The sequence below is a fragment of the Perca fluviatilis genome, chromosome 7 (genome assembly GCF_010015445.1).
Source record: "Perca fluviatilis chromosome 7, GENO_Pfluv_1.0, whole genome shotgun sequence".
Taxonomy (NCBI): domain Eukaryota; kingdom Metazoa; phylum Chordata; class Actinopteri; order Perciformes; family Percidae; genus Perca; species Perca fluviatilis.
Genome location: NC_053118.1, coordinates 13607807 through 13627457, shown reverse-complemented (window position 1 = coordinate 13627457; position 19651 = coordinate 13607807). Strand labels below are relative to the sequence as shown.

Genomic DNA, 19651 nt, shown 5'->3' with positions numbered 1-19651 from the left:
TAAGCGAGATGCCAGTTCAGAGAGACGGAGGAGAGCAGGGAAAGGAAATGCAGCTGAACGAATATGCTGCGTGTTTTAAATAACGTAAAAAAAAACGCAATGTGCGGCGGCCGGTGTTGATTGTGCGTCGCACCGCCACAAATTAGTCTGTGTGTGGGGAAACACTGCCGATATATGATCTCAACGCTAGATGGGAGAAATTCCTACACAGTGGACCTTTAAGGACCAGTGGCTACTGCTAAAAGAAATTTTGAAATGAAACTAATTTACACAAACTATATTATCTGCATTTCCCCAGAACTTTCAAATCACAATGCCAAAATGTCACCTAAAATGTGCCACAACTGTTCCTTTATTCACAGTACAGGACTAAAGCCAGCGTCTGACGTAAATCATACATCAGAATAAATGAATAAAGCCTTTTTCAAACATACAGGCAGTCGTGTGATCTCAGTAGGTGTTTAATGGAACCCGTCGCTGTGCAGCACTCCATTCTGGTGGCAACAGCAGCCACTGAAACCTCTTCAAAAGCAAGGAAACAATCCAATACTACCACACAGCAGTGGTGATGCTGTCTGTGGGCAACCCTCCAGCTAAACCTCTGACAGACGGGTCATGACGCAACACAGCAGCAACTGCTGCATATCAATGCATTCAGGTGAAACGTCTTTCATAACTCTGCCTGCAATAGACACCTGAATCCAAACGAGGCCACACACTAAACAGCTCGCGACTGTTTTTAATTTAACTGCTGCGATTAAAAATGTTTGGTTGATAAGGCTGAGAAAATTAATTAAGAAAATCTCATTAGGAGGTCTAAATAATACACATTGAGGTGAAATATTTAGATTTTAAATTAGGGCCCGAGACTCTAGGGCAGCTTTAATGAGCAAGATAAAAAGGAAGGAAGCAGCTGGCAGGTTTATGTCCTGCTACTGCGTTCAGGCACACCAGGCAAATAGGCTGCTTTGTGTCCAGTGCAGTGTAGGGCAGGTGGAGGGACAGCATCAGTGCATGGCAGTGAAGCAAGTTTGTCCTCTGCTGTTTATACTGAGGTACTACATCCTATAAATACCACAATGTGTAGGCTGTGTGAAGTTAAATACACAATGTATTACAATTTACGTGTTAGAGATCACTGGTCAGAGATTAGGAACTCATAGAAGCAACAATCAGTTTTAAAGTAAAACACAAGATCTGTTGAAAATGGGTAATAACACAAAAAGCACCAAACCATTAAAATTGTTCAAGAACCACAAATCCAGAAACAAAAGCCTCAAGCATGTATTTGTTCCTAACTGCCAAAAATAGGCTGAAAGATATCATCTTTGGCAATAATGTTTTAATTTTACTAAACCAGAGGAGTGCCATATCAGCAAAATTGTCAGTTGTCTGTAGTTTGAAAACATCAAATGTGAGCAGGTGGGGTGGGGGGGAATAAGAATCCGACCTTGTTGAATATAAACAGAGGGCAAAATTGACCAACAACCTGACAAATAACTCGTTCCAAGTGGAATCTCTGACTAGGGGGGTAGGTAGATATCTTCTAGACTAGAGCATCAAGTACTTTTCGCCTGAAAAGCTAACGTGACACAACAGACCAGAGAAACGGAGCGATCACTGAGAAGAATGGGTTGGGTACCGTTTGGATTTTTACAATTCCAAAACGGGTACTTTTATAATGATTCCGATTCCTAAAAAACTGAGAAAAAAAAATGTAAATTGAAAATTATTTAAATTTAACAATATATTAACGTTTTAAAGCGCTTCACACCGCGAGCAGGCACAAGCGCCACTTGGCGGAAAAGGGAGAAAAAAAAAAAGAGTCTGCCGCTGTCCGGAGCGACGGAAGGAAAATATTTCAGTCGGAACGGACATACCTGCAAACTCAGAAGGGCTGAAAAAGGTGACACGGCTAACTAATGCCTCCTAAAAACATTTTTCTTTTGTGGTATATAACACTTAGGGCAGCATCGTTAGTCTATGGTGCTCCCTTAGAAAATTTTACTTTATGAGGTTTTTTAACATTAACATGTGTTCCCCCAGCCTGCCTATGGTCCCCCAGTGGCTAGAAATGGTGATAGGTGTAAACCGAGCCCTGGGTATCCTGCTCTGCCTTTGAGAAAATGAAAGCTCAGATGGGCCGATCTGGAATCTTCCTTTTATGACGCCATAAGGGGAAAGGTTACCTCCCCTTTCTCTGCTTTGCCCACCCAATAGAAAGACATCATGGCTGCAAACAAGCGAAGCATGGCAGTTGGTCAAGGCCACACCCCCACCCTCCACCTTGCCCCCCTCCCCCCCTCAATAGCTATAAACACAGAAATGGCACATCCTAAGGAAAGCTCATTGTGGGACTGGCTCTAGTGGCTGTAATTCTGCACCAAGGCTGAATTTCGGGAAAGAGACTTCAGATACAGTATTAGGGGACCACTAAGGTCTATAGAAAAGCATCCAAAGAGCACCAGGTCATGGGACCTTTAATACAGACAAGCAGGGAGGTCCTGGTTTTAAAATGAAACGTCCCAAAAGCTAGCTTAACACCAGCTAACTTAGCTAAAATACACTATTATTAGCCGGTTGGGAGGTTGTAAACAGCAAATATGATCCGTTTGTTAGTAATGTATTTGTTTAAATAACGCAATACGTAGCTACTACAGGCATCGGCTATGGGACTCAATAGTAACGTTACAAAACACCGCTTCACATTCGTGTCCGCCATGATGATGCTCACACTTTAGCTGCTAGCATCCACCTCTGGCAACACTTTGGAACCGGTTTCTCCGCCGGTCGCCACCGTTATTCAGTACGTAGCTAGCTTCACAGCACCGTAGTAACACTTACCAGTCCCTCAATTTGGATCTGTTTGACAGGAGAGTCCAAAGTGCCGCTTGTAGAAGCCATCACGGCGCTTGTTGCTGTACCAGACTCTTTACGTGAAGCCATCTTCAGAACGCCGCACGCGGAAAAAGGGAGGAAAGTGTTCGTTGACGGACGTTTCCGGTAAAGATGCGTCCGTTTTCCTGTCCGCATAAAAACAAGGGCTACGTGGTTAAGTTCCCACTTTAGTTGCGACCACGGGGGTAAGCTTCGCTTCAGAACCTTCTTATATCCTGTCTATGGTTGGGACCAGAGCCATAGAGATACTATCACTCTGGTTGGGACTATAGACAGGATATAAGAATGCGACAAGGGGCTTGCAAAAACTCAAACGGTTTGGTGGGTAGGGAGTTTATATTGATTAATTAATTAATTGGCATAGTAATACGAGCGATATATAATACATCTCATATAATACAACAAAAATGATATGATTTCCATGTCAACATTCCAGTTGTTTGTGAGACATTTTTATTAGTGAAAATAAATCACGAACCACAGGAACACACAGAATGTATCCAACATAACACCGTGTGTAATATTGCTTAATTAAAGGTGCTCTAAGTGATGTGACGCATTTTTTAGGCTACAACATTTTTTGTCACATACAGCAAACATCTCCTCACTATCCGCAAGCTGCCTGTCCCCTGAACACACTGTAAAAAAAAACCGCGGTCTCTGTAGACAGCCTAGGGTCTAAAAACGGCAACAAAAACAAACTGCGACAACCTATGGCAAGGCTTTTTAACATTTAACAGCTAGACTGGATATGTGTTGCAGATATCTGTAATTCAGTTTTGCCTAGTCAAAAAGAACATTTCAGATATCCGCAACTACATTCGTCCTATCCATAATTGTCATTTCAGATATCCACAAAGACATTCTTCCTAGGACAAATGACGTCACTTTTCTAATTACGGATATCTGCAACTGAATTGTAGATATCTGTAATGCCAGTTTGAGATATCTACAATTTGATTCTGACTAGTCATAACTCCAGTTCAAGATATCTTTAATTCACCTCAATTCAAGATATCTACATGTTCACTTTATCTTAAATTAAGTTTTGACTAGGCGAAATGACGTTGTAGATATCTGTAACTGGAATTATGACTAGTCAAAATGGAGTTGTAGATATCTCAAACTGCAGTTAGGGATAGTCATAATTTAATTGTAGATATCTATTATCAAGTTATAGATATCTTGAAATGAATTTTGATTAGAGATATCTGATATTTGAGATATCTGTAACTTTCATTCTGCCTAGTCAAAATGTAATTACAGATATCTTGAATTTTAGTTTTGACTAGGCGAAATGACGTATCGGATACCTGTATGCAAATTAGGCCCGCATCCCTCTAGGCGGAGCACCTGTTAACTGTTAACTTGTAATTAGCACTGATTGATATCTAAAATAGAGCAACGTCATGCACAATATGTCACAATGACGTTTGAGATATCTTTAACTTTCATTCTGTCTAGTCAAAACTGAATTACAGATATCCACAATTGTCATTTAAGATGTGTGACGAGTTGAATGATGTTTCCAATGACGTCATTGCAGATATCTGTAATTCAGTTTTGCCTAGTCAAAACTGAATTACAGATATCTCTAACTGTCGTTTCGACTAGTCACAATTATGTTACAGATATCTTGAATGACAATTCCAACTATCCAAAATGTAATTACGACTAGGCAGAAAGACGTTGTTGATATCTACAATGTTAATTCCGGATAGTCAAACTTAGCTTTTAAATGTTAAAAGTGCTTGCCATACCAACCTGCCCCACGAACTATAACAAACAGAGCACATTTAAAGATACAAAATAAAGACCATTCCCTCACTGGGCTCCTACTGAATTAATGGTAAACCTCGACTTCTACTATCACCACCAACACCACCACAGAAAAGCATATAACAAGTGTTTTTTATAAATACTGGCAATTCTTTGTACAACTGCAGGATGGGCTTGAGGCCTTTTTCTGAACTACTGTGCAATCAGAACCACAAATACCACCTTAACCTCCATTATTACCAAAGTTGGCCTCATAACAATGAGACCTGTATGGAAGAGGATTAGGGCCACACTTGGAAAAATGTATCAAGTTCTGAGATTAAAGTCAGAATTCTGACTTTTTTTTTATAGAAAAAAAGTTAGAATTCTGAGAATAAAGCCATAAAGCCCTTTGAGCCAACTCAAAGGCTATGTTCAGACTGCAGGCAAAAGTGGGCCAAATCTTGCCCAGACCTGATTTTTTCAAATCAGATTTAGATCACTTCCATATGTGGTCCTGAATCTGACCCAGGTCATTTTTTTTTTTCAATGCAGCCGTAGCGTGAACAATCAAGGGGGATTTGATGCGACTTTTACGGCAATCTCCATCGACATTTGTCACAATTATGCGCCGGCAGGAGTCAGCCCTAGACACAGACAGTAAAATTAATATCCAATTTGGCTCTCTTTCTCTTCATTCTTCTCCTCAGCACCTGCTCATTAATGTTACGGCTGCCATTACACAAACATTTTTGAAATAGAAGCAAAAATGCTTACTTCCTCCATAACCTCCCTAACTTTAGTACAACAGCGTGTTGCATCTGATGTCATGGTTATTGTTCTTTTGCGCATGCGGTTCAGTTCCAAACCGCAAACAGTTCACACTGGAATCTGATATAGGCCACATTTTAAAAAGGTAATGTGAACAGCCACAATAATAAAAAAAAGAAAAAAAAAAGAAAAAAAGAAGGCCCTAATCCTCTTCCGTAAGACCTGCAATGAAAAGGTGACTGCTTTAAACTACAGATCTGTCATTAAGTAAAAAGGTGAATTTAAAAGCTATATAAACCATAAACAAAAAAAATCCAAGTACTTAAAACACTTTATTTCAAATCTTTACAGATGTATCACAACTAGAGGTTACCCGAAGACTAAAAAGGTGGGATACTGAACTTAACTGAAACAAGAACATTACCTAGTTACATAATGCAAAAAGTTGAATAAGCAAACGTAAAAAAAAAAAAAAATACATAAAACTTAATTGATAAACGGCCTGAATTATACATCTGAACATGATATTTAATGCCAGGTAAGATTCACCAATAATTTGACAGACTAATCGTTTTGTTTATCATGAAAGAACAAGTGCAACGAGGAGAATACGGGAGAGGTTACACTTCTGAGCAATAAAACAGTACCTTTCCAGAAAATGTACAGAGTCAATACAGGATTCCGTGTGAAAATACAGGGCTCTTTATCTAAAATCTGCAATAATTACGTTGTGAGGGGCAATGGTACAAAACTTATGGAATAAGCAGACAATAGAAATTTAACTTACAAAACAAAATAAAGAAAAGCTTACAAATTGGTGACTGAAAAAAAGGTTGATTTATAAATATACTTGTTAGAGACATTCTTCCTCACTCCATTTCAACCAATTGAATACTGCATGATTCCATCTGTAGTACAGTAAAATCGTGTTTTGTTTTTAAAATTCCAACCCGTTCCCCACTACTCCCTCCCCTTCCCCAGAGAAAATGGAACAGGAAAACACAAAATAAAAAGGCAAAAAAGTTGAGTAATTTAAAAAGTATGTCTGTTGCAAGCAGAGTGTTTGTCTGTTCTTCCAATGTCTAAATAAGGTGGAATCTTGGTCCAGCGGTGGCAATGATGTCGCTGTAGGGCTCAGTCTGGGTGACCTCGATGGCTTGCTGCTTCTTGAGGACGAGGAAACTGTAAAACTTGGCAGCTGCCTGCTTCTTGTTGTTGTTCCGGCACAATTCAAGCAAGCTAACTGAGTCCGCACCAGTCTTAGCCATGACGCGCTTTGGGGACAGAAGCACAGTGTCAGCTTAAGTTCATGTAAAGTCAACACGTGAACATGGAAGAGGAGAGGAAAACAATACTAGGCCAGGATGCTGGGTTCCTAAAGAAAAAATATAATAATAAAAAAATAAAACTATTTCGCACATGGTTATGAGAGTGGAGGAAACAAAAATTAAGTGATAAAAAATGGGAAGGGATGAAAATTTTGCGTGAGATTTGCATGTGAAAAAAAAAAAAAAAAAAAAATAGTGTTAAATCATCAAGTGATTTGATTAACTTGATTGACATTTTATTTAAACAGTGTTGCTGATTATCAACTGGGCTGGGTTACTGTCTACCATTCACAACACCCAACCAACATTTATCATTTACAGCAAGCGATTTGTGTCATGTCCGCCCGAATGTCAATCAAAAACCATGCCAGACCTTCCTTAACAGCGCTGCAGAGGAGGGTCTGGCTAGTCCACACAGCATTCGGGATAGGAGAAAAACATGCTCTGGTTTATTGGCATTTCTTTAAACCAATCCCAATCGTCTGGGGCGGTGCTAAGTGCCGGATGGAGCCACAGTGCCGCTTCAAAACAGCCTCGGGAAGGAACTTTTTTTTTTTTTGGTGGAACATTCAAAAGTTGTTTTAGTCTTGCAAAAGAAAACTCAGAGTGGACAGATAGTCTAGCTAGCTGTCTGGATTTACCCTGCAGAGATGTGAGGAGCAGTTAACCATAGTCCTCATACTGTAAAAATCGACTGGAGTTTAAAATCCCAACACAGAGAAAACAAAAAAGGTAACTGACATCCGGCGGAATTTCCCCCGGCACCGGAGCAATCCCGGAAGTGGAAGGTTGTGGATATAGACTACTCCAGCACCGACACGCCGCTGTGGAGATCCATCTCCAGCACCGACACGCCGCTGTGGAGATCCATCTGGCTATGAGAGACTAGCTTCTTGCTACAGCCCAACCAGAGATGTGTGCTCCTGACTGCGTGGAGTGGCTGTGGTTTTTGATTGATATTTAAGTGGGGGTAACAAAAATTGTGTGAATGATGAATGGTGGACAGTCACACAGCCCAGTTGATTATCCTGGCAACACTGTTTAAAATAAAATGTCAATCAAGTTTGTCAAATGACTTTATACAAGTTTTCACTCCATTTTTCAATTCACATTTTCAATTACTTTGTTACTTCCACCCTTGAGGCCACTATCCTTTTATAATAAATGGCAATTTTGTGTTGTGAATGATGAACAAAAAGACAGGAAAGTTGATGAAACACGGCTCTGTACTCATATCATGACTGGTTTAATCAATTCGGTTTTAAATTAATTATTGTTTTTTATTATTTGCATGCATTTTTTTTCTTAAAAAATATGTTTTTGGGGCATTTCAGCCTTTAATGGAAAGAACAGATAGATATGAAAGGGGAGAGAGAGGGGGATGACATGCAGGAAATCGTCTCAGGTCGGACTCAAATGCTGGACCTTCTGCATCGAGGTATACACCCCCATATATGTACGCCTGCTCTACCAACTGAGCAAAGCCGGCCACACATTTCAACGTTTCAATTTCCATGCGTTTTCATCTCCATTTTTATCAGTTCATTTGTTACTTCCACCCCTTATACATGGTAGATAAACAAATGTAGTGTTTAAATCTCTGAAAGCAAAATTAAATCTGCATGCATATCTGATTTTATTAGACAAATCCTATAAAAACTTCAATAAGTCTACCTGAAATTGGTTCTCAAAATCACTTGTCAAGTAATAGCTTGTTTTGTACCTGGAGGCCATGCAGCATCTGCTGGGTTCTCTTGTTCCATCTCTTCTCCTCCTGATCCTGGTCTCCACCCTGACCGTCCTCATCCTGAGGACCGGAGACAACGCAGTCATCAGCATCAACCGGCCCAGACACACGTACAATCAAAAATGAAAGTTTGTCTCTACAGAAAGGCAATTTCTAGAATCTGCTTTAAGTTTGCAATTGCTTTTAGTTCTCTTGTTTTACTTACGCGTTACGGATTTCTCCGATTGCACTATAGGCAGTTTTTAAACTAAATGCACTGCTATCAAATGGCTTTCAAAATGTTCCCCCTCACCTCCTCTTCATCGCTATCATCCTTCTTGTCTTTGCCCTTTTCACCAAGCAGGTCAAGCTCGGGGACAAGCTGGGTGAGGCTGAGGCTGCTCTCCTCTGGGGGAAGATCCACCTGATGCATGTCTAACCTCTGAGACAGGACTGAGCGGTCAGCCACCTGCTGCTGCTGCTGCTCCAAGGGAGCCATCTGAAACAGGGAAAGCCGGGGGCACCCAAGTTAGGACACAGTTCAACTAGGTTTCCCGTTTCTCCCATTTGATTGTTGAGCATTTCCAAAGTTTACTGCTTCAGCATTTAAAAAAAATAAATGCCATTTTCTGAACTTACCAGACTGTTGTAACTGTTCTATTATATGCCTTTACCCACTTAGTCATTATATCTACATTACTGATGATTATTTATCTAAAATCTCATTGTGTGAATATGTTGTGAAAGCACCAATAGTCAACACTACAATATCGTTGTGGTATCGATAGAGGCATTAGGTCAAAAATATCGTGATATTTGATTTTCTCCATATCACCCAGCCCTACTCTAGACCAGCAAGTGGTTTAACAAATGTGAACCATTTTGTCATGAATTATGGCGCTACTGTTTAAAACACGGAAAGCAACTACCAGTAGGCATTTAAACTCCAAATCACTTTTCTACATTTTGCCACCTCCACATAAAGTGCTGAGGAAAACATATGCAACCTCAATTCCAGTGTTTTGACAGAGAAAAAATAAAATGTAGGTGTTAAGTACTCACAGGAAGGGTGCCCTCTTTGTCGAGGGTCTTGCGTTTGACACCTCGAGGGGTGGATGGAGGAGGCATGACCGTTTCATCCAGGGTCGTCCTACTGCCCTCCATTGCAGAGGCTGCCAGCATACTGGGCTCCTCCATGATAGTTTGGTCTTTGGGGTGGATAAGAAAGAATTCATAAAATGTAAAAAAGAAATATGAAAGTGAACATAGCCTTATTCAGTAACTGATAGTGTCGGTTAGATTTTCTGCTTCGAGTCTCTTTCCCGATCACACAACTCATGACATGTCTATCATGACAGTGGGCTATGACCGCTCATCTCTTCCTGTATGACTTACCAATAACATCTCTGTTCTGACTCATGACCTCCTCTCTAGGCACCTCTGGGTTCTCCAGCTCTTTGAGGAACTCATCCAGACTGTCTGCTTCGCCGCCCTTTCTCCTCTTCCTCAGCTCGTCTGGCACCAGGGGTGTCAGGCAGCGTGTGAACATCTGACATCAGGAGATTTATTTAGACGTTAAACTTGAAGGGACATTTTATTAAAACAAATTACCAACTATATTCCAAGTCAGTAGTACAATAACAAGGAACAGGGAGGATTGATGCTTGACAAAAGGAAAAGTGGTCTACTAAATTATGCATCTACATGTTTTCCATTCAGCATTCTGGAGGGGTAATGTGTGGGTGTGAGAGGATAGAGAAGAGAGACAGACAAAACCAATCACGTCCTCCACCTTCTGTTGCTTCACTTTTTTTCATTTTAAATCCCACAACCCGAACAGAATGTCAATGAAAGATATTATAAAGTCTACTCTCTTCTCTTCCATTAAAAAGTGCCCGAGTCGACCTATCTGGAGAACCAGACCACCTGTGTGGCTTGCTTATTATTGTTCCCCAAGTGGTTATACTGCTTGTCAGGGATTTCTGTGTCGGCAGTCCTCAAATAGTTAGGAGTGGACATGTGTACATATTTATCCACAAATGCATGCATATTTCTAACATGCTTTTCTCACCTTGAGCAGCCTGGCGTTCCAGAGTGACTGAGCAGGCAGAGAGAAAAGCTTCTCCACTCCTCCAGTCTCCTTCCACATCATAAGCTTCTTGGTGGGAGGGGCGAGATCCAGGGTGGTGACAATGTCCGAGTAGTCAGACAACTGGGCCCTGATGGTCTTACTGTCCAGCTCCTTTACACTGTCCACAATCAGCTTCCTCTTACGCTTCGCCTTGGTCTCTTTCACTGGAGACGGGAAGAAGAAAATAAATGCTTCATGACTGCTTCACTGTAATTTCTCCATCATCGTTAATAGGGTTTCCGCTCGATACATTTAGCAGCGCCGCTCCTTCAGCCATTTATGAAAAGTCATAATTACACGACTGCGGAGCCATCTGCTCTACTGAATTCAAGCAAACGGTCATCTGGTCGCTCTCCCCTTTGATTGTGAGCAACTGGAACAGTGACAGGACGTCTTCACGCACAAAGTCATGGCAACCACATCAACAACAGTAGTGAGTAAAGCAGTTTTCAGGGCTTTTAAGGGGAGGCTTTTAAAGTCCTTACATTACACAATAAAAAGTCATAATTTGTAAGAAGTAAAAAGTTTTGGATACATGTTTACTTCTTCCAACCATATGTTAAATTAAGAGTCAATGTAGATTTACATATTGCAATAATATAATCCTACAATGAATCATTGTGAAAACAAAACTTTCTAGGTGTTGTTACTTTGGCCAGGTCATCATCAAAAAAGTGAATTAGTACATTCATGACTTTTAGCTCATATATTAGCTTTTCATATAGCTAGACGTCTAAACTCTGGGACAAGTCCGTTATGTTGAAATACCTGCCATGCGGATTCCAAACAGACAGCTCAAGATAGTTTGGGCTTCAGATAGCTTTTACACAGTGGCCACCGTTAATGACAAATCGTGTTCCTCTACGAATGTGCACACACATATTGTTTAAATCACAGACACGGTCGGTCAGTGAAGGCGCAGTCGCAGCGGTAGCGGTCATTGCCGGTAACTCCTTGTATGACAGAGTGCACGGACTTTGGGACTAGCATCTAATGACTAGCAAGCACTTTCTTACCGCTGCTGCCGTACAGTATCTTCCTTGAACATACGCTGCACAAGCAAGCACCCGGCTCCCTCAAAAATGAGGCACCAAGTGCTAAACGACTTCCCGTCTCCACCCTTTTCCTCTTGTCCTCTATTCATGTCCAGCGCCATTTGTTTTTAACTCCTTTCTCAACTAAAGCTGTATCTACATGCTCCAAGTTTGATCAACTTTGCCTCAATTTTTTTTAACCGCGTTACCACGGAGACCACACCGCACTCTCGCTTTTCGGCAAAGACCCGCCCTGCTTTGCATCCGATTGGCTAGAACTCGTTTCATTGGTAGGTGGAAGTTCGATGATTGGTTAAACCCAGCGCATCAAAAACAAATCCCATGTGGACTTTTTAATTTATTTATTTTTCTAAAATATTCATGTGCCAGAAATCCAGCACCAGGCCCGATTACTTTCAGCCCTGTCTTAGTTAGAGCTGCGTTCCTCTTATATAATAATTGGTATGTGAAATCAATTGACTCGAAAATATTAAAACAGCATGCAAGTTTGTTTGTTTGTTTCCTCACGGCCGCACGCAGGAGATCCGGCAAGGTGCCGGAATACCTTAAGCCCTGAGTTTCTCAGGCAGAGTGACAGCAATGAAAGCCTCGACATGAAAACCGCACGCAGGCCGCGTGAAATATGACAGCTACACTATATTGGAAAATAGCATTGTGGACACTGAATTTGACGAATTTACTGTTTATCAGACCCCAGATGAGACGAAGAAGCTAACGTTAAAAACGCTGCGGTCCATGTGACTCGCCGCTGCAGGAGGCGTTGTATTTCCCGACACGCTGTATTAATGTTACTGTTTAAAACCGACATGAAAAAAATAAATAAAAAAAATGTAGTTCTGTTCCTTCAGCATTTTGTTTTGTTGCTAAACTGTGTGTAAAATGAGCGGTGACGTTAAATCACCTGTTTCAGGTAACAGTATCCTAGGGTACTGTCTATTTGCTGGATTTTTTGGAGGTAAGGGTTATGTATCTGGAATTGTTCGTTAGCTATGTGTGATATCTGTAAAGCTGAACAGACTCGCGGTAGTACCATTAGGCTAAAACTGATTTTATTCTGATCTTAAAACTCTTCTGTGAGAAAGGACAGATAAGGCACACTAACATTATATCCTGGAATGTAATTGTAAGACATGCGATGCTTTTGAGAAATGATTGCAAATAAATCAAACTGTTGCTAAAAAGGAAGTACACACTGTTTTCACTTAGGTATCGTTACTGTTGACATTGACCCATCAGCATTAAATATAAAAATTTACATAGCTACCTTGGAAAGGTATAGCAAAATCTCCCCAATCGTCGCACAGTGTAAATTTATTGTCCAATCAGCCAATCTTAGTCATTAGCATTGAATATGCAGAGAAATGTGTGAAGGCACTATTTCCTATGAGTGCCTTCCTATGGTGAAGCATTTAGAGAATGGATACTTTGAAAAGACTTCCTGCAAAAAAAAAATGCTAAAAAAGAATTCATTCTTAGAATTTTATACAAAAATAGAAAGAATTTTCAAAATACAGTCATCTTGACAGAAAGGTGAGGGAGGGTCTTACCAGTGATGTCAATGGGCTCCAGGGCAAAGGCCTCCTCCTCATTGTGAACCAGAGTGGTCTGTTCCGTCTGGTCAGCCATTGCTGGCAGTGGCTCTGCTGGGCCAGAGTCTGGGCTGTCTGGACCCGCTACACACAAACATGTCATTGTAATTCCCCCATAAAACAGACAAGTAATAACACAACGTGACACAAGTCAAGGTAAATGTAATTTATAGAAACGTAGCAACACTATTAGAGATGAATGGAGACAATGTACAAGAAAAATCTGAATTTCCTGTTTCATAGGCTTTGCATTAGGGTAAACAAACTTTACTTACGTGACTGGAGGTTGTCAAAGTCGTCCTCATCATCGCCGGGATCTCGAGGCATCATGACACTTTCTGTGATGGCTGGAGGGTCATCAAAAATACCTCCTCCATCTTCAGAGCTCAGTAGCTTATCAACTGGGAAATAAAATATAGGGTGATAAAGTTATTGCTTACTCACACATATCTCATAGAACAACTTCAACAGTACCTCTATATAGCTAACGCTAAGATAAACAAAAACAACATAGGACAGAACAGCTCACCCAGCATTCCCCCATCACTGTTGCCCATTGAACCGTCCCCAAAGTCATCATACTCCATGTGGTTGGACTTGTCTGGGAGATTGGCTGGGCCAGGCTCAGCCTCAAGCAAAAGGTTAGAGGCTGTGGCACCGTGCATGATATCCTCCTCAAATGTGCTGGCATCACGCATCATCTCTCGGTCATCCATACCAAAGTCAGCTGAAGAGTACAGGGTAAGTCTTTGGTCAACCCAACATTTCTATTATTCTGACAATGAAATGCTATCTCTAAAATATATACCATTTAAAATTATTCTGCAATATGATACGATAATGTTGAAATTTACAATTACATTTATCCACTCATACATATGTAGCGGGTGGTACCAGTGTACATGTTAGTATATGTAGTTTCCTACCAAAGTCATTGTCCTGCAGCAGGCTGAGGTTGCCAACATCTTCCCTCATGGTGATCTCTTCTACTCTGCTCTGGTTCAGGGTGAACTGTTGGGCCACATCTATGTCACTGTTTAAAGAAGAAAAAAGACAAAAAAAAAGACAAAAAAAAACACAAGACACAACATTAAGGATGTGTACAACAGCTGGTGTGTGAATGACAAACTCACAAAAAAAATAAATAAAAACACTTCAGAACTTGAACCTCCTATGGCGCCATTTTGTTGCTACCTGGCCATCACCTCCCGTTAGCATTCCACTGACTAGCATTCATTTTGGCGCCACTTGACAGCGAATAACTTTACATCTGAAGCGTTTAAAGACTATTTGTCCATTGTTTATTTCTAAAGAAACAACCATGTATAAAAGGCTCCATTACCTTGTATCTAACGTTATGGCTCCGTAGCAGACGTTTTTGTAAAAATAGGCTAACGATTGTGTCACATAGTAGAGGAATTACCGTATAGTACAGGATAAGCTTGCAGGCATTTTCGACTTACATGAGCTGTTTAGGATTAATTACTAATGTTAACTAGCATTTTAGTTAGCAATAATTAGCCTGTGCCCATGTTATCTCCTTACATATACCTACACTCTCATTCTCTGTAAGATTGGGAATGATTGAGATTTCTCTTGGCACAGCTACCAGAAGACTTACAACTTTCAGACACGTTGCTCACGTCACATTTACGTTGTCTCTCTCAGTTGGAGGCGTCACAGTAAAGCTGGCCATCACCGGAAAAGTGCTTCCAATTGCCTTTACTGGTCTCCGTCCAGAGCAACGGGACTGTTGGTCCATTCTTATATACTGTCTATGAGTAAATGTAGTACTTACTCCAGATCAGGAAGTGGCTGGTCAAAGTCATGGAACTCCTCAGGTAAGGTGATGGCATTGTAGGCTGCCTCTCTGTTTTCCTCAGGTAGATCCACCACACCTTAATATAGATACAAGCAGTAAATGTTGTCATAACACACAAATGTTCTCATCAATCCTACAAAGACCAAGTTTGAATCACTTTTTGTTTGGGAAAACTGATCACAAATTCAGAAAGATGTTTATGTTCCTTACCTGGTCTAAAAGCCATTTTGATCTTGATGAAGGCTTCATTACAGTCAGCAAGCAGGTACTTGGCCTTCCTGTGGTAGATTCTCACCACCCCGAGGAGCAGGTGGCCTGATGTACGCAATGCCATCTTCACCTAAGAGAAAAAAGGCACGGCAAAAAAAAAAAAATGTCATGTTACATTTTCCTGTACATTTTTCTTGTAAAAACAAGACTGAATTGTAACATCAGCAACCATTGTACAGCAATGAGAGCAAAGACACTTTGCGAAGGAACTGCACTTTGTTGTTTTAAATAAAGCAAAACACTTGTTAAACTGTGAGAGCTGAAAGTATTTACTCTGCTATAATAATAATAATAATAATAATTTATACTTTATTAATCCCGCAAGGGAAATTACAATGTTTTCACTCCGTTAGAATACACATTACACACAGGCCTGAAATAAACACACATGATCAGCACCTATATATGCACTAATGGAGAGATGTCAGTGAGGGGGCTGCAGCTGTCGATGGACAGGCAACCTGAACAGTTGGGGGTTTGGTGCCTTGCTCAAGAGCACCTTGGCAGTGCCCACCCAACTCCCTACAGACTGAGCTACTGTCACCCCTATAATGAGTTTCCATTTATTATTAGTCTTCTTCTTTGGTAGTAAACATTTTCAATATTCGTGCTCATAATTATTGGGAGGCAACCATAAAAGCAGAACAAAGCCTTGAAACAACTCAGGATCTGTGTAAATCAAGTCTGTACAGTGAACACAAAGCCTGCATCACGACCACCAGAATGCAGAGGCTGCACTTTTGTCTTGTTACCTTGGGTGAGATGATGCTCTCCACACTGCTCTCCAAGTTGCATTCAAACACATGGGCCTTGGTCAGCTTCTTGTCCCAATGGGCCGCTAGCCAGATCTTGGCCAGCGGCCCACGCTTGCTGAGGACAAAGTGGGCGTAGAACATTGCCCTGGTTCCCCTGGCTCACACAATCACACTGCTGTATGGTCCACCTGGAAAACATCATCGATTAGGTTACGTAGAGGTAAAAGTTATTCTAAAAAAGGTCAGGACAAAAAGAAAAAAAGTACCAAAATGCAAGACACAGACAGGCAGCACAGTATCATCCCTTAGAGAAGAGTTTGAGAAACAATGTTTTCAGCCAACTTCAACAATAAAAACCCTCGATATCTCCGACAGTTCATGAAAAGGAATATGGGGCAGAAAATGTAACTTGACTGCTGCACAGAATCAATGCGTAGTAATTATGAACAGTTGGACGTTTTCATTAAAGTTGTGAAAAATACCAGACATCAATCTTTACTGAATATCGTGCTCAAAAATGCCAGGGGGCAGTTATAAGCAACCTGCCGGTCCAACACGTCAGAATAACCAGGCTGTCATCACGTTATCTATAACGTTAACTGGTTTTCGAAAAATTACTGAGCGCTATCTATGGAAAGTCAGGGATCTTTTTCATCTTCTTAGAAAGTTCGGCAACAATACTGCAAAGATAAGAAACGTTAAACCAAATCCCCCGGAGCGCGGATTGGTTTTAGCCAACGTTATATCAGCTAACGGTTGGGTTTTAGTAACTATTTTCCTGCTAATTATTTGACAAGGATGGGGGGGGGGGTGGTGTCTGTTGTCTCTCGAAGGAACGATCAAACTCCCTCGAAGCACTTCTTTTGTTTCTTGCTAAGCTTAATTTGATTACCGTTAACGACAACGTTAACTGTGACACATTGCAAGTAAAAAAGAACACAAAAAAAGCAGGGCACGATATTTAGAAAAATAAATATTTTAATCAAAACAAGCGCCTCATTGAAGTTCCGCCTATTTCCCAGTCAGGGAGGCAAACACTGGAAATGCACATGTCTGCCTATGGTAACCGACACTTTTCCCGTAAGTTACTCTACTTCAATGAATCATGCATTGTTAAATTACCCAAAAACACAAGTTGGTCAAAAAGAAAATGTGCGTGATTAAGTAGGCACTTAATACGGTGTAATACGTTAGCTAAGAGCGCCAAGGGGTTGGTCAACGCCAGTAAATAGTCGGCGCCATCAAGTGGGATGAACTAACTTAGCCGCCAGCTTACTAACGTTACAGCAGCAATGAAACAGATTTCAGTTCCTTGAAGTAAAAGTATAGCTTTTGTAAAACGGCCGTCTAAAATACAATTCGCCCATGAAAAGAAAGTGAAGTGCACCGGAACGAGGCGCCCATCCAAATCTAGCTACTCATACTTGTTTCCCTCTATCAGCACAACTGTGTCGTTAGCTGGTGGCTAACGGCTCCTTGTACAGCGTAGGCCGCAGAAAGTCCACACAAACGTGCATCCTTATTTCGTCTCGTAGAACACAACAAACCACGAGCAAATATTTCTGCTGCAAACACACTTACCGACAGTACCCCTTTTACAGTGAAATTCCAATAATTATGTTATTTCTCCCAGCGAATCCTCCCCTGTTGTACTCATTAAAACAGCCAAGATGGCGCCAGTCGCCTTCCTCCCGCTCACCGCTGTCCTTTTAAAATCGGCAGGATGTTTACAGTCAAAAATGGCGGAGGAGGAGTCTGCTGAGGCCCGCTGTGAGCACCATGCAGAGATAGGGGGCGCTGTGGTACAGTGCTTCCTAGCGCCCTTTATATAGATATATCTATATAAAGGGCGCTAGTGCTTCCCATGAGACAGGCGCTTGACTGATACGTCAATAAATAAGATTATGAAAATAGTGTGTCACAAAATACGCATGCAAATGATTATAAATCCAATGTATTTATGAATATTAGTATTATTACATTGTTGTTGTTGTTGTAGTTATTGTTGTTGTTGTTGTTGTTGTAATATTCCTTTCATTTTTGTTATGGTTCACTTCCCACTGCACTACTCAATGGCTGCTGTATGCCTGGTATTGAATTTTTGTGGATATGATTGTCTGCCTACTCTGTTCCCATCCCCAACTGTCCCATCTGGCCCCTAATCTTTTGAAAACAACACATCCCATGTTGTAACACTGGTTATGACCCAGAACCATTGTGACTCACATCCAGTAAATCAACAGAGTGGTCTAAAACAAACTGTGGTCTCCTAATACACCTTTTTCACAGCCATAGACTGTATATCATTAGGCTCTGTCCATTAATATTAACAGTCTATGTTCACAGCAGACATTTTGACATGTCATAGCAGGGGTCTCAGTTGCAGGGCCCTGCTGTTGTGCATGCTCTCTTACTGGCTTAATGGCTTACCGGGACACTTAAATGGAACAGAGCCATCATCAAAGTTAATTAGGTACACCTGTACCTAATTTCCTGTTATAATAAGTCAAATGTTTGATGTGAGAAAGGCCTAGTAATGACCAATTCAATTAATGTTTAATGGGTGAATTCATCAAGGGACAATTTAAATAGGCTACACAATACTTACATGAGGAGAAAACACTGAAATGACCACAACCTACCAAACAAATTCATGCCTTTGAACAGAGTACTCAGTATGGAACTGGACATTCATGCCCACTACAAAAAAAAACAATTTCCAAACAGTATATTAGATAGAGAGATGAGGAGCATGCCTGACAGAGAGACCGAATCATCTACAATCAAATTGCAAAATTGGTATGCAGTAAAGCGGATTTGCCTCATAGGCTACAGCATCTGCTGCAGTAGAACTGCTGCCAGTTGAGCATGTTTATGATTTACTAGCAGCAGGGCTCCATGTCACTGTATGGGGATGGTTGGTAGATAACTGAGGTAGTGCTCACACATCATTATATTGATGTTAAATTTAGTTCTTATTATCAGCATGGTTTGAGAATTGATTTATCATTTTGAGTCACATTAAATGAGCCCATGCATAGCTGGATATCTGCAGAGACAGTACAGATGGAAAACAAGGTAAATTCACAAGGCACTTGAGCTGTGCGATAATGCATCCTAATCACAGGATGATAACACTGGCAATAACTATTTATCATGTTTAAGTGAAGAAGTAATTCTCTAAATGTATATCAATGTGTGCAAATATGCTCCAAAATCAATCAGATCATCGTTCTCATTCACATTTAATCATTTCACAAAACAGGCTCATTGTGAGATGAATGAATTATTGATCCAGGCCAAATTGCTAAACATCATTCCACAATTGAAAGCTAACAGACGTAAGAAAGACAATAATGCATTTAAAATGTTGTTTAATATTAAAGTGGATGAAGCTTTTTGAGGAGAGGCCGATTTATGATCAAATTAAACAAAGCAATTTTTCTATGGCCATCTAATGTCTTGTGCAGCATACGCAAGAAATGGGTATATGCCACATTTTAACACAATGCTGCAGAGCCATTTCTAGATGGTGACACAGTTTTGGG

At 40.7% G+C, this 19651-nt stretch overlaps 2 protein-coding genes across 2 annotated transcripts in view; both read right to left on the bottom strand.

Moving 5' to 3' along the window:
• The window catches only part of LOC120562711 (eukaryotic translation initiation factor 3 subunit H-like), a 64067-nt gene extending 61057 nt beyond the window's left edge, over positions 1-3010 (bottom strand). Inside the window, 1 exon segment of the mRNA XM_039806562.1 lies at positions 2845-3010. Coding sequence (XP_039662496.1) covers positions 2845-2946 — 102 coding nt within the window. The 5' untranslated portion in view covers positions 2947-3010.
• Positions 3011-6113: 3103 nt separating this feature from the next.
• LOC120562882 (double-strand-break repair protein rad21 homolog A-like) lies at positions 6114-17840 on the bottom strand. Its single transcript, XM_039806811.1, has 14 exons — positions 17685-17840; positions 16101-16291; positions 15289-15418; positions 15055-15154; positions 14183-14289; positions 13786-13983; positions 13532-13657; positions 13215-13340; positions 10553-10776; positions 9877-10030; positions 9544-9689; positions 8795-8980; positions 8479-8562; positions 6114-6701 (listed from the first exon to the last, which is right to left on the bottom strand). The coding sequence occupies exons 2-14, from the start codon at positions 16242-16244 to the stop codon at positions 6510-6512; spliced, it is 1917 nt and encodes a 638-aa protein (XP_039662745.1). The 5' UTR covers positions 16245-16291; positions 17685-17840; the 3' UTR covers positions 6114-6509.
• Between the last annotated feature and the right edge of the window lie 1811 nt (positions 17841-19651).